General features: G+C 40.5%; 1 protein-coding gene across 2 annotated transcripts in view; it reads right to left on the reverse strand.

Moving 5' to 3' along the window:
• Positions 1–716: 716 nt before the first annotated feature.
• Positions 717–15297, reverse strand: part of C1QTNF7 (C1q and TNF related 7) — a 53474-nt gene continuing 38893 nt past the window's right edge. The window contains exons 1-3 of one of the 2 annotated variants that reach the window (XM_042470591.1): positions 8319–8395; positions 6040–6285; positions 717–2307 (exon numbers count right to left, since the gene is read on the reverse strand). In XM_042470591.1, the coding sequence (XP_042326525.1) occupies positions 1676–2307; positions 6040–6277 (870 nt within the window). In that variant the 5' untranslated portion in view covers positions 6278–6285; positions 8319–8395 and the 3' untranslated portion in view covers positions 717–1675. Of the gene's footprint in view, positions 2308–6039; positions 6286–8318; positions 8396–15297 lie in introns of those variants that run through there. The other variant, XM_042470590.1, reaches the window with a different exon arrangement.

Here is a 15297-nt window from a genome sequence, read left to right on the forward strand (position 1 = left end):
AATTTTGCTTGTTGTTTTATGTTATTACCATTGCATTCAATGATATAAGGAAATTATAATTTATGAGTAAGATTAATACAAAAAAAGAGGTCAATGGGAGAAAGTGACACCATCAGTGTCATGGGGTGATGCCAACCCTAGTGATGTCACTGAACTGAGGTAGCTGTTTTGCAGCATTTGCACATTCATGCCCTGCCACTATTGTGCTAACCTGAGAGTTATTAAAAAGAAAACTATGAACTTAAGATTCTCCTCCAAGTACCTTTGATACTGTTCTATTGCTATTGCACTTCTCCTCATTTGGAAACTAAATCTCATATAAGTACTATTGCCGAAGCCCCACTCGTCCCATATGCACCACTTACCGTAAGCTTTTCTTGTTTTCGGAAAGAACAAAATACTCCCCACTCTTTTCTCAGACCTTCATTGTGTGTTTCAAGTGGCCTCATACAGACATGCCAAAATAAAGCTACTTTGGGACACTTTGGAGGTATGTTGTTTAAACGATGCATGCATCCTGAGAGTCCGGAAGCCACGCCAAAGCCACGCTCCAGTCCTAAGGACTGGAGCGTGGCTTTGACACTGCTTCCGGACTCTTAGGGTTCATGCATCGTTTAAACAGCATACCTTCAAAGTAACCCAAAGCAGCTTTATTTTGGCCTGTCTGTATGGGTCCAAGTCAGTTCTTGTTTATTTTATTTTCCACTATGCCACAACTGCAGTTTTACAGCATTCTGATGTCTCTCTGGTTTTTGGTTGGTTTCCATTGGCCATGGAACTCAAGGTAGATGTCTTGCTGCATTTACACATTCAGTTTGTTGCCCTAACATTTGTTGTGCTGTCTCAAGAGACATTAGAAAGGAAACCATGAACTCAGGCTTCCTCTTTCAGTATCCCTGGTATCACTACTCCTAATGAAAAGAAAAGGTAAGAAAACCTGTAGTGGTAGACAGGGAAGGAAGTGATAGATCAAAATTATTTTCTTGTGAAGCTTCTTGTGAAGCCATGACTCCAGCTAGTATCCTACTCATCCCATCACCAGAAATAAACTGAGGTTGCCCTGCAGGGGAATCCTGGGGAGGAGAAAACAAATCACACCCACACAGCACCACATACAGTAACTACTCAGTATTGCCATTAATCAGAATGAGACATGTGTACCAGAAATAGTAGATAAATAATATTGGGTCATCAATTGATTATTTCCAGTCAAAAAAGTAGTGCTTTCCCAGCAATCATCCACTGGGCAGACACTAGGAGAACCACAACATTGGTTGATAAGCCCTGGCCAAAGATGGGATTCATCCAGTGCAGCTGCAGTATAACCGCTTAATATGATAAGCACCTTGACACCCAGGCAATTCATAAGAACTACATTGTTACCCCACATATTTTCAATAAAACCTCATGCACATCAGGTCAAATTCACTTAAATATTATTAGAAACATTTTTGAGAAGGTAATTATTTACACTGAATTAGTAGAAACATCTGTGAGATTAAAAACAGCAACAGACAACAATGGCAGCAGACGCCTAGAAAATAATCCTTTTGGATTTTTGTCAGCAAAATCAAAATCCCAGACCAATCCTTCATTGCTTTGTCTTATTAAAAGTGAAGATCACATTCTGTATATTTTCCTATGTTCATTTAGTTCACCTCAAACATTTCTAAAATCACAGATCATCTTCGTCTGACAGGGCATCGAGATAGTCTGTATCAACATATAAGAGAAATCCTGAAAACAGACTGTCTGCCCATGTGGGATCGGCAAAGAGGCCGTTTTGATCAGTGTAGAAGATCTCAAGCCATACTTCATCTTCTGGCTGAAGGTAAATCACTGTCGACCCAGATGCTACATCGTGGTTTCCTGTATTGGCATCAAATGTCTTTATCCGGAACTTTCCATTATGAACTAGACCAATAGCAAGATGTTTATTTGCCAATGTGATATCATATGAGAAGTAATAAATCCCTGGAATGGCACATATGAACTTCCCATTTGAAGGATTGTAATGCCCACCTTCATTGAACAAGACTTTATTGAACACAATTGGAATTCTTTCTTCTGGGTAACTTGTGGTGATTCCAACAGAGAAGGCAGATTTCAGTACTATTTTCCCACACTTACAGACTCCTGGTAAGCCTGTTTTTCCTCTTTCTCCTTTCTCTCCTTTTGGGCCTGCTGGGCCAACAGGACCTACATCACCTTTAACACCACCTGATCCCATAGGTCCTTTTTTACCAGGTTCTCCTTGGTCTCCTTTCTCTCCCAGTTGTCCTACAGGACCAGTCTTCCCTCTTAAACCTTAAAGAAATGAATTAGTTATTAACATTGAGCATTTGATATAAATCAGGTGTACAGTTAGTGACAATTCAATACTAGAGAATTCTGTTCCTTCATCCCTCTAAGAAACAAATTCCTAAGATAGTGAGAATTCCTCCTCCTAACATTTTTAGACACGAACTATCACTGTTTAGAAAAGGAATGCGATCTAATTTGGTCTCACTATCAAAATATCCACTTTTTGAATGACCAGGTAAAATGTAAATAGTTCAGCTAAGTCAATGAACAGAAATTCAAGAAGCCCCTAAAAACCATGCTTCAATTAATCAAAGGAACATTTATTAAAGTACACTAAACACTTGGCACAAAATTCTTATTGAAAACTAGACATTTGTTAACAGACAACTGAATAAATCAGACTTGATGTGCAAATCCATTTATGTTCTACAAACTGAGATCCACATGTTAGTCTTTGCATATGAACGGAATTCTTTCAGAATCAATTGTTATCCAAAACCTTTGAACTCAAGTATATCCACAATGCTTTAGTGATATGGAGATTCTATTAAATGTAGCCTGACCCAGTCTTGTTCAAATAAGTTGTCCTTGTTCCTCATTTATCTGTATATAGTAGGCTAGGGAACCTATCAACTTCAGGACTACAAGCTATACCATTACTAGCCATGCTGACTGAGGCAGATGGGATTTAGAGTCCCACAACATCTGGAGGACCACACTTTCCCCACCCCTGTTATATAAATATCTGGATCCCAACTACATTGATTCCTTTCTTTCCAGTGTTGCATATCTCTTGATACACTAACCTCCTCTTCCACCCCTTTTCTCTCTGAGACATGAATCACTGCACTGTGATAATTTTCTTTCCCTTTCATGAAAAACTTAGGTACCCCATTAACTACTGGTCTGAAAATTAAATGGGCACATCCAAAAATAATGCTGTAGCTTTTAAACAGTCAAAGCCCCAGGACAGCTCCAACTCATTGGAATGCACTCCCGGAAGAGATTCGACTTAGTTCGACACTGGAAGCCTTTAAGAAGGCATTGAAAACCTATCTCTTCCGGATAGCATACCCTCCCGATTCGCTGTAGAGAAACTAGTCCCTAATAGATTAAGATTATTTATCTGATGTCCCCGACTGTTTTTATATACTGTTTTTAAATTTTTCCATTGTATTATTTGTAACTGGTGACATATTGCACTATGACATGGGTCACACAGTATTAGGAAGTGTGAACCGCTTTGATCTGAAGGAAAAGCGGTATATAAATAAAAGTTTATTTATAATTATTATTATTATTTATAGAACAATGAGAATTTTTACATTGAAAGAAAAAATATTTTAAACTTCCCACTCAGACCTGCTGCCAGGTTCCTTCTATTTTTTGAGTTTCCAGAACTTACAGATTGTTTAAGACACAGAGATAGGAAAATGCTGTATGGGGCATCTAATAGTTTGTAAAGTTCACACTAAAAAACAAAGTGGCTGTGTTTGCAAATACATTTTGCTTCAGAAAGGTGGGGAGGGGATCAGAAACCACGCAGCTGTCCAATCACAGCTAAGGTGAAATCCTCTCTGTTTTCTCCAAACAGCTCTCATTTCTGGGGGGAGAGTGGAAAAATAGATCTAAAGTAGCCCTGCACAACATATGGCCTGGGGGCCGCATGCAGCCAGCCAAAGGATTTTGGGTGGTCCACAAAGATCTGGAATGACTTCAAGGCTCCTGCACCGCTTGGACCTCTGCTGAGAAGAAGACCAGGCAGCAGAGGAGGAGGTTGGGCAAATGCTTGTTGAGCAAGGCTCCTCCACCATCTGGCTTTCTCCTGAGGAGGAGGCCGGACAGAGGAGGAAGATGGGCAAATACTTGCCCTATGAGGCTCCTCTGCTGCTAGGCTTTCTCCTGAGGAAAAAGCCGGGTGGAGGATGAGGATGAGGATGAGTGAACACTCGCAATGCTCCTCCACTGCTTGAGGAAAGGGCCAGGCAGAGGAGGAAGAGGAGGGAATTAATATGAATAATATTAATTAATTAATTATTAATTAATATTAAATTAAAACCTATCTGCAGCCCGAAGAAGTTAAACTATTTTAATTGTGGCCCCTTCCAACTGCCAAGTTGTGCAAGTCTGATCTAAAGGAAAAGGACTGCCAGTAGAGGAATATTCTAAAAGAATGAAACATGCAAGACCGAGACACTCATAGAGTAATCCTTTTACCAAGCTCTTTCAGAGCTTGAACTGAAGCAGTTTGAAGAACTTCAGAAAATACTGTAATAGGTCCCCACGTGTAACTGCATTAGTGATTATTGTAAAGCACCTCATTTGCACAATTATCATCTTTACTACAGCATAAGTCAGCATTATGTTCATGCACCATATTGGAGATGTGAGAGGAAGAGGGTGTTGTGTTCTACAGTCAAGCTCTCCATATCAATGGATTTTTTTAATCTACAGATTTTCAACAGTTTGAGAATATTAGGTCTTATTGAACTGTTTACTCTCATGTGGAATTCCAATGAATAGGAGAAAATGAGATATTTGAGGACCTAACCTGTCAATCTATCCATGGTCTGTTACAGACTGCCAAAATAAAGCTGCTTTGGGTCTCTTTGGAGGTATGCTGTTTAAATGATGCATGCACCCTAAGAATCCAGAAGCTGCACCAAAGCTGCACTCCAGTGCTTAGGAATGGAGTATGGCTTTGGCACGACCTCTGGACTCTTAGGACCCATGCATCATTTAAATAGCATACCTCCAAAGAGACTCGAAACAGCTTTATTTTGGCAGTCTGTAACAGGCCCATGTTAGGTATATGTGCGCTGCAGTGACTGTAGTGCTTTGTACTTTCAGAACTTCTGAAAGGTTCTAAATTTCGTAGAAATCAGACCTGCACCATGCTTATTGTTTGGTCTGTGGTTTTGGGAATGGCCCTTAAAAACATGTGGTGTGCATCTTTCCTTTGACTTTGATGTTTTGGGCAAGGAAGATGGGCATCCCATCCCACAAAGAGATGTGGCAGCTCCAAAGGTGCTCCTGTATACCCTGCAAAATTTACACATGAAAACTGGGAAATATATGGCCAAGTAACATCACGATGGTAAAAGTTATAAACGAGGAAGAACACACAAGCGATAACAGTTTGGTATGGCTTGAGCCTACTGGAAAGAGCAAGATTCCATTCCACCCTCTCCTCTTCTCTTTTTCTGTTGAGTTAATTGGGTAGAAATTATTTTTGCCCTTTTAACTCATTTTTCAGCAATTGAAATAGGCCAGGATAAGGGGGGAAAGTGGGAGGAGGACAGCCGAGCTGGAATAGTTAAAAAGCAACTGAAAAAGTGAAATGGCAGAAGATTAATCAGGAATCAAGATAGTTGGTTGTATGCTTTTGCTACTTTGTGAGCCCACCATGGCAGCACAGAAGTTGGATGTTTCTGTTATAAAACATCTGCTGTGCTCACAAATCACAGATAAATTTGTTCATCTTGACATCCCTGGATTTGGTTTGGTCTGGTGGCTCTGATGATGGCCCCAAATCAACACCAATGGCTTGTCTAAGGTCAATCAATTGATCTAGAAGGAAAGCCTTCCTGATCCCTACCTCTCTCTTGTAGCCATTACATTAGATCAATGGGAGAGCTATGCTTGGAGCTCTACAAACCAAGGATTGGAGACACTGACACCCCTATAAATGTTTATAGCAGAGTTTCTTTTTAAAAATAGATTAATATTCAGTACCTGCATTTCCTTTTTCACCCTTTTCTCCCTTCCTGCCATCTCTACCATCTCGTCCAGGGATACCAATGCGCCCATGAGGTCCAGGTGATCCTTGATCTCCAGGAAGACCTGAAGGACCTGGCATTCCAGGTATGCTACAAACGTATTTTGTAGAATAATTTTCTCCTTTAAACTGGCTGTGGAGAGATTGCCCACTTGTACAGATGGCAAAACTTGTAATATATAGGAATACAAACATCCTTGGTGCTGAAAAAAGAACACAGATGTGCAGACAATAAATTAATCTTGTTTAATCGAAGCTTTAAGATTAGTTTTGAGACATGTATAAAATATGTGCATTGACATAGGTGTAATACATATGCAGGACACATGCATATTTTAGATTTGCACACAAAATGTATGTTGAATATGCATTTTTGTTTTAGGTTCTGGTTGTAAATTAGATTCATGGTTTGCAGTTTTATAAGGGTATTTGATTCACAATTACTGTATATACTTGACTATAAATCGACCTCACGTATAAGTCAAGGGCATGTTTTGGGACCAAAATTATGGATTTTGATATGACCTGTGGATAAGTTGAGGGTAAAACCTAGGGGTACAAAACAAAGAATCTGAAGGATGAAGCGAAGGAAAACAATGCTAAGGAACTTAGAAAATCCCAGCAGGCATAACATCTGCCTGCATAACTGTTATACTATGCGGGGCAAAGTAGGTACTTGGGCAATGTGTGTAGATAATGAATCAAGATCTTGAAGCAGATTTACAGGGGTATTCCAGAACAACCTGTACTGACACATGTGGCTTAGCATTGCTGCAAAGCAGATCTGCGGCTCTTCTCGTGTGTCTGCATCCATTCCAGTAGTAGGTTTGGAAGCATCCTATCAAATATAGTTTATAGCTCTGAGACCCTATATGCCCCCCCCCCCACATAGATCTACTGGCTGCAACATCCAGCAACCACATGTTTAGTGGGAGTGTGTGTAGGGATTCTCTGTGCAAGTGGGAAACATATTCAGGGGTAGCTGTATTGGCCATGCAGAAAAATACACAAAAAAGCTATACTGTTAATGGCCAAATGAAATGCATTCTAGGAAGGAAAAAAAAGGTATGACAGTTTTCCCACAACAGACAGTAAACTGATGGGACAATAATTTGTTGGGTCATTCCTAACATCTTTTTGTACATGAGTATTATGATGACTTGGGACCAGCTATTTGATAAGTGAGCTGTCCAGTTAATACGAGTAAAGAGGGCTGCCAACAAAATGCCCACCATATGATGTTAGTTTTTTAAAAATCCAGGCATGATTAGATCCAGACCTGGAGCTTTACTGGGTCTAATCATGGAGATCATTGCGTTAACTTTGTGATGAGTCACAGATGGCAACTCTGGGAATCTAATAACTTCAATGGAGTATAGTTTAATGCTTCTAATGTCATGGACTCATGCCCTCCACTATCTCTGAACAGAGTAGAGAAATAATCTTCCCATATATGTGCTGGTATATTATAGTTACACTTTAGTTATATTAATCTTAGTTGCAAGACTCAAAGGTTTGAAAGTTGGTTATGAAAGCATTGCTGCTGTATTTGTCTAATGTACTACAGCACACGCTGTTGAAGACAAAGGCATGCTTCTAACTCCTCAGTTCCTACAGCAAGGATATTTGCCCAAACCTCCACCCAGTCATTGACATACTGTTGAAGGCTTTACTTCATCTACTATAATTATTTCCTCTTCTGCATTGATTGCACTCCAAAAGAGTGTTTGTTCTTTGGGCTATTTAAAAACCTGATTATCCTACAATATGTCATCCAGAGTTCAACATAAATGTTTCCAGAATGTGGGATAGCAGGTTGTGCATGGGACGGTGCGTTAAGGTTTTCCCACATGCAATTTATGTGCATATACACTATAGTCAAGATACATACACTGCTCAACTTGAAGATTTCACTTGTAGAGATCCTAGGGAAGGTGCTAAATCCTGGCAGTAACTCTAGCAACTCACATTTACAACCTTTGAAAGACACCCCGCAAAGGCAAAACTAGAAATTGTATTTTATAAGGGAACCAATGTTTTAGAAGACAGGACACAGTGTATGATTTTTTTAATTGCTATAAATCAGGTAATTGTATGCTGTGCAATAATGAATAGGATTCTGAGACATAAATAAGTAAAGTAAACCAACTCTAACCAATTAGCAGGACCAACAAGGCAATAATATCTATGCATGTCCATTCAGCAGCAAGCTGTCTTGAATTTAAATGTGACTTACAACGTTGAAATGCTGAGAATCTAACTTATCCCATTCATTGATAAAGGGTTTTCTTGGGGGTGAGAAAAAGTGAATTGGGGAGTCTGAAAGGGAGAGAAAGAAAAGGAAGATGATGAGTGTAGCTGGGAAAAGTGGGAGTAAGAGGAAAGGTAGCATCATTGGAGGGGTGTGGATGATGTGGGCCGCAGCAGGTGATACCTTAGAAGGGGGTGACACCAGGTTGGCTCCTGGCCCCATGCGGATGCTGTTTCAATCACATGGGAGCTGCTCCAGGTCACGCAGTTGCTACTTCACCGCTCGTGGGAACTGCTCTGGGCTGCCTGAGTGCCCTTTGGCCCTCCATGGGTGCTCTTCAGGATTGTGTGTGTGCTCCTCAGGGCCACAGAGATGCGCCTTGGCCCCACAAAGTGGTCTTTGGGGCTGCTCAGGAGCGCCTTGGCCCTGCATGGTCCTCTTTGGGCCACTTGGGTGCTCCTGGCTCCAACAAAATGCATCGATTTGTACCCTCAGTAGCTGTACTGTTTTTGCAATTAAAAAAAAACCACTGTCTGTATCAATACAATTACTTTAAATTTGTGTTATAGACAGAAAATGTAAATTTGTCATAAAATCTGCAACAACTATGAGCTAATGTACAAAATGTAAATATTTTCATTTTAGAAACTGTGACTAATGTTCTAGCCAACTCTTTGGTTTGTTCAAAAAGGGGAAAAAATAAAAATAAAAAGAGGGGTGTGGATGTAGTGAAAAGGGAAAACACATGCTTGGCCTGCAAAGGGTCCCAGATTCAATACTGACCATCTCCAGTACTGGGAAAAACAGCTGTCTGAAGTGCTGGAGAGGTACTGGCAGTTGGTATAGAAAATACTAGGCCATTAGTCTGGTTCATTACAAGCCAGCTTCCTATGGTCTTTGTCCAAATGTGGTGTTTAATTTTATGTTAACGCAGAAGAATGCAGAGACAAATGTGGCAACACAAACCAAAGGGATTTATTTCTATTGCATCAGTACAATATTATTTATTTATTTATATCTATCTATCTATCTATCTATCTATCTATCTATCTATCTATTGTATTGAGTGGTCAGGGGCCTTTTACATTTTGATGCACAAGAAGAAAATAAAGACTACTTGACAACTCGCTGTGAAGAATCTGCAAGATACTTTGCAGACAAAATCACTCAGATCAACTCTGACCTGGATGCTGTAGTTGACACGGGTCCAGTGGATGTAATCTTGGTGCCTGCTTGTCCTGTGTTATTGGATACGTTTCAATGTGTGCAGCCTGTGGATGTGGACAGGCTCCTTGGAGAAGTGCATACTGGCTCTTTGCCATTCCTGGCTTCTGAAACAAGCTAGAGGGAGACTGGCAGAATAGGCAAAGAGAGTGGTGAATGCCTCAGTGCAGCAAGGGAGGTTTCCATCCTGCCTAAAGGAGGCTGTGGTGAAGTTGCTATTGAAAAAGACCTCCTTGGATCCCACTATTCTGAACAACTATCACACAGTCTCTAACATTCCATTCTGGAGTGAATAGTGACCTCCCAGCTCCAGCGGTTTCTGGGTGAGATGGATTAACTAGATCCATTTCAGTTTGGCTTCAGAAATGGCTACGGGATGGAGACAGCTTTAGTCACCTTGGTGGATGACATAAGCAGTGAACTGGACAGGGGGAGTGTGACCTGTTAGTCCTGCTGGATTGCTCAGCAGCTTTCGATATCATCAATCATGCTATCCTTCTGGGCCACATCTCTGAGATGGGGGCACTGTTATGCAATGGGTCCAGCCTTTCTTGGAGGGGCAAACTCAGAAGGTGGTATTGAGGGACTCCTGATCAACCCCTTGGCTATTGGCCTGTGGGATCCCTCAGGGTTCTATTCTGTCCCTCATGTTATTAACATCTACATGAAATTGCTGGGAGAGATCCTCTGGAGATATAGGGTGCAGTGTCACCAGTATGCAGATGACAGTCAACTCTGTATCTCCTTCCATCTGATTCCAAGGAAGCTGTCTCTGTGCTGAACCAATGCCTACTGTCAGTAGTGGACTGAATGAGGGCAAACAAACTGAAACTTAATCCAGACAAGACAGAAGTGTTCCTGGTCAGTCATAAGTCAGATCAGGGAACAGGGACTTTGCCTGTGCTGGATGGGGTTATGCTCCCCCTGAAATCACAGGCTTGCAGACTGGGTATGCAAGCCTGTATGCAGTTCCCTCCTAGATTGAACTCTGGGTCTGGATGCTCAGGTCTCAGCAGTGGCCAGGGGTTCATTTGCACAGGTACAACTAGTGTGCCAGCTGTGCTTGTTTCTTGAGATGTCAGACCTGGCTACAGTGATACATGCCTTGGTTACACCCCATTTGGACTACTGTAATGCACTCTACATGGGGCTGCCTTTGTAAATTGTTCAGAAACTTCAGCAGGTCCAGAATGTTATAGCCAGAATGCTGACTGGGGCTAGTTATAGGGAACGTATAACTCTCTTGTTGAAACAGCTCCACCGGTTACTGGTTCGTTTCCAGGCATAATTCAAAGTGCTGGTCATGAGCTATATAGCCTTATACAGCTTAGGTCCAGATTATTTGAAGAGCTGTATCTCGCCCTATGAACCTGCCCAAACACTAAGATCTATGGGGAAAGGCTTTCTCTTGGTCCCACCATCATCACAGGCTTGCTTGGAGAGGACATGAGAGAGAGACCTCTCAGTGGCTGCTCCCACCCTGGAATGCCCTTCCATGGGAGGCTAGGCCGGCTCCCTCCCTGCTTGCTTTTTGTTGGCAAGCCAAGACATTTTTATTTAAGTAGGCAATTGATACATAATCTTATCAGGCTGGTTTTTAAGGAATAGGTGTGTTTTAGTCATGCTTTTAACTTTTGTATATTTTTATGTGATTTTATGCTGTTCTTAGATTATTTTAATTGTTTAAATTTTATTGTATATTTTTTAAAAATATTTTTTTATCTGCGAGCCACCTTGGATCCCTTCTGAGAGAAATGTGGCATAGAATTGAAATAAATAAATAATACAGTGCTATGATTTCACTTTAATAGCTGTGGCTGCATCCTACAGAATCCTGCAATTTGTTTGATCAGAGGCACCAGAGTTGGTCTCTGGCTGAATATTCTAAAATCCCCACTTTAAACTGCAAATCCCAGGATTTCACAAGGAATTGATTGCAATGATACTTATAGCACTATGTTTCCACTTTAATTGGCATCGCAATCAGTGTGATTGTCTCTCTCATCAGACTAGACACCAGTTCTTGACTTCATCTACTCCACCACCTCATCATTTGGTACTACCTGAAACAACCCAGTCAGTCATGCACCACCTGTTTCTTGATTGTAACCTACACTGCTTTGCAGTTATTCAGCAGTGAAAATGGTTCTCAGATCAGCATCTATTGGCAAATGTCTAGTTCAGCCCTAGGATGCCAAACAATGAATCTCTTTGCATAGTTTGCCAAAGCAGAGCTGGCAGTTTGCCTGGGTTTTATGCATGATGCCAAGAAGTAATAGTAAAATATGAATGTAGTTGGTCATTACTTTAATTGTCACTAAAATAATTATCCACCCATGCATGTGCCAGCACAAACATTACAACTACACACTGGTTACTACAGCCAACACAATCTGCCAAAGACCCACTTACAGAAATACTGAACTGCTTGTAAAGCAGCCTTTGGCTTTGTAACCTCTATAGTGTAGTCTAGATTTGTAGATGTGGTGGATTGTACAGAATTTGTACAATCTACTATGGCTAGATATCAAGATTTAGAAATAAAGTAACCTAATAAGGTTTTGAGTAAACAACATATTTCTCATTGCCATGAAAACATTCATAGAGTTTTCTATCATAGATTATGACTGTATTCACATGCACTATTGAAATAGAAAATCTGAAAATAACAATTGTTTCATGAGTGAAACAGTTCTCTAGAAGGTAAGTGGGGAGGTGGATATTTTTACTTTAAAGAGTTCTGTGTCCCATTTACCACTGCTATCGATGCATTTCTTGGAAACTAGAATGAAAACCAGACACTTTAGAGCAGCTTTCCTGTATATATGCTCTCATCCACTGACATCATGGGGTTATTTTAATGTGGGAATGAGTTCTTTAGCACCATGGAAAGCCCTTTTACATTCCTGGAAACACAAATGTGTTTCTGCTGGATCTGTTTCACATACAGTACTTGGTTTATTAATACCGCAATTGTTGCGGGAGGGGGGGGGTAAATGAAGTTTCTAGACTGTTGTATCTGATTTCCAGTTGTAATTTACTAGCAACAGTTCAGAGGCAGTGTTTTATTCATACTTTAAGCAGAAAGGTTTAATCTGTATAAGAGATATGCCAGCATTTTATAAACAATGCTTTTGCATGCTATGTGTGTACAGAAGGGCAAGGTTACAGATGCTCCAGAATGAGCAAAAATCTTTCTGCATTTGTTCGAAAACACTCTTTATTACTATAACAATAGCAATAAGAAGTACATTTCTATACCACTTATCAGTGAACTAGTACTCCCTAAGCAGTTTACAATGTGTAAGTCAATTGTCCCCAGCAAGCTAGGTACTCATTTTTACCAACCTACAAAAGGATGGAAGGCTGAATGGATCCTGGAGCCCTACCTGGGGTTGAACTCATAACCTTGTGGCTACAGTTTAACAATAAATATTGCCAAGAAAATCATAGTCGGAGGGTCACCAATGGTCAGAAGCAACTTTAAGGTGCATAACAACAACAACAAATAATGTATACTGGAAATCTTGAAATCTTAATTATTTGCCTACCCTAAATCTTTACTGGCTTCCAGCCATGGTTATAAAGAAATAAGAAGAGACCAGAAACATGTGGACTGGCATACCCATGTCACAGGCAGACAAGTTCCTTTATTGGATAACTGTGGCTTTGCTGGTGAGAGGATTTTGGCCATTATTGCCCCCCCCCCCACAAAGTAATATATCCTAGCTAAGGTCCAAAAGTGCAAGCAGGGATGGGGTGTAGTTACAGGATGAGGGGGTGGTGGTGAAGGTGTTGCCTTCCCCAAATGAAAATTCTCCCCAATGAAATTTTCTTTCAGTTGTCAAATGTCTAGCATGGCAATAACCTGAAATATAACTTGAGCATTTACAAATACATTTTAGACACTCAAATGAAATGCAAACACTGGAAATATAAGAATTCTAGGCATGAATGATTTTCAGTGCCTCAGTCTCAGTAATGCAGGGAAGGCATATTTTGCTCCCTTGTAGATGCACCCCTAGTGGGTCTTCAATTCAACCCCTCTGTGGATAGTTATAACATTTCTGCCAGTTGCTGTGAGCTCACAGTTAAGTGGAATAAAGCAAAGAAGCAAATCTCACTCCAGGGTGCAGGAATAGGCAGCCTCACACCTTACACTCAAATGTAATATATAACTACAGGCACTATATTTCAGAGAAAGGAACTGGCAAAACCACCTTTGAGTACTCCTTGCCTAAGAAACCCCTACGAAATTCATGAGATCATCATAGGTCTACAGGCAATTGAAAAGTGCCCACACGCACGCGCGCACACACACATAAATCTGTGCACTTTGGGGTAAGTGCTAAATAATGGGGTAAGAATTACCAAAATGACCCAACCTCCACACCCAGTTCTGAACTAAAATTGATATGAATATATCATAGAGAGATAAAGTCAGAAAAGCACTTTTCTTCTTCCCCTTTTGTAATCAGGCAGAAATAGCAAATCTATGTATGTGTTTAGAAATGCTGTCTGCCTTTCTCTTCAAAGAGACACTGACTGCAGTCAGCAGAGGGACCTGGAGCTTAGCTGTTGTAGACCCTGGTTGAAATGCAAACATCTGGAATGTCAAATTTTACTTATTAAAACAACCATTCAGGCTGTGGGAAGTAATGTTATGACAGTGGTATGAATGTAATGACACTTTAATATATCAGATAGATATAGTCCTCCCTAGCAGGCTAACCTGCCGTTGGGATCCAATAAACTCTCGTAGACAAAACAAGCTGGAAGGTTTTGCTGCAGGAGGCACCACATTTCTTTGTAGACCAAACAATCTTAGTTCCACACTCTCATATGATAAAGGGAAATAAAGAGAAGCAGGTTCAGTAAATGAGTCACAGCATGCACAAGGAATCTAGTGTTTAAAAGTAAAACCAGTGGTCTTGGCAAAAACTTTTGCAAAATTATTCACTTGTTACATACTCAGACTTCCTGGAGAGGAGGAAATTACAGAGACAGTACTAAAGGGTTTGTTTTCTTTTGGGTGAGAAAGGTAACCGAGATTTGTGGCATATTTACTGTATTTGTATTTGCAAGCATACTTTATTTAAACACACTCCTAGGAACAGGCAGTGGAGCTGCTGATCCAACAGCAAATTCGCAGAAATCCACTAATGCAATCCATCAAGTCTGAACCTCAGTTTTTGCTCACTCCAGCTGAACCCACTCTCAGCCTGCCTCCAAATTAAACAACAAATGTGCTTTGAAGCATTTTTATTTTCTCTACCCCCTAACCAAACTCTGTTAGCTCCCAGAGCTTCCTAAACATCAAAGAAATTTAGTGCTCTTTTGTTGAAGTTTTCTGGCTGCTCATGAATTTTCTGTTCATACTAATCAAAGCACCCCAACCTCCCAACACTGTCACATCACACAGCTATAAATGCTTGCTTCTAAAAATGTATTTTATTTGAAAGAAATGTCTTTTCTTCTTATCTGTTGAACCATTCTTCCATGAACTCTAGGGAAATACTTTCCTCCTAATGCAGTTCAGCACACCCATTCAAAGAAACCACCCAAATCTATGCCACTTTACCAGGCAGCATCATTTATGTCTCTGTTCATGGGATTTTCCCTGTACAAATGCCATTTGACAAGGAGAAAGGCTGATTAAATGGAAACAATCTAACTGGCCTTCCTCATATGTCCTTATTTCCAAATATTGCCACTGCGATGTGGGAAGGCATTGCATGGA

The sequence above is a fragment of the Sceloporus undulatus genome, chromosome 5 (assembly GCF_019175285.1).
Source record: "Sceloporus undulatus isolate JIND9_A2432 ecotype Alabama chromosome 5, SceUnd_v1.1, whole genome shotgun sequence".
NCBI classification, from domain to species: Eukaryota; Metazoa; Chordata; class Lepidosauria; order Squamata; family Phrynosomatidae; genus Sceloporus; species Sceloporus undulatus.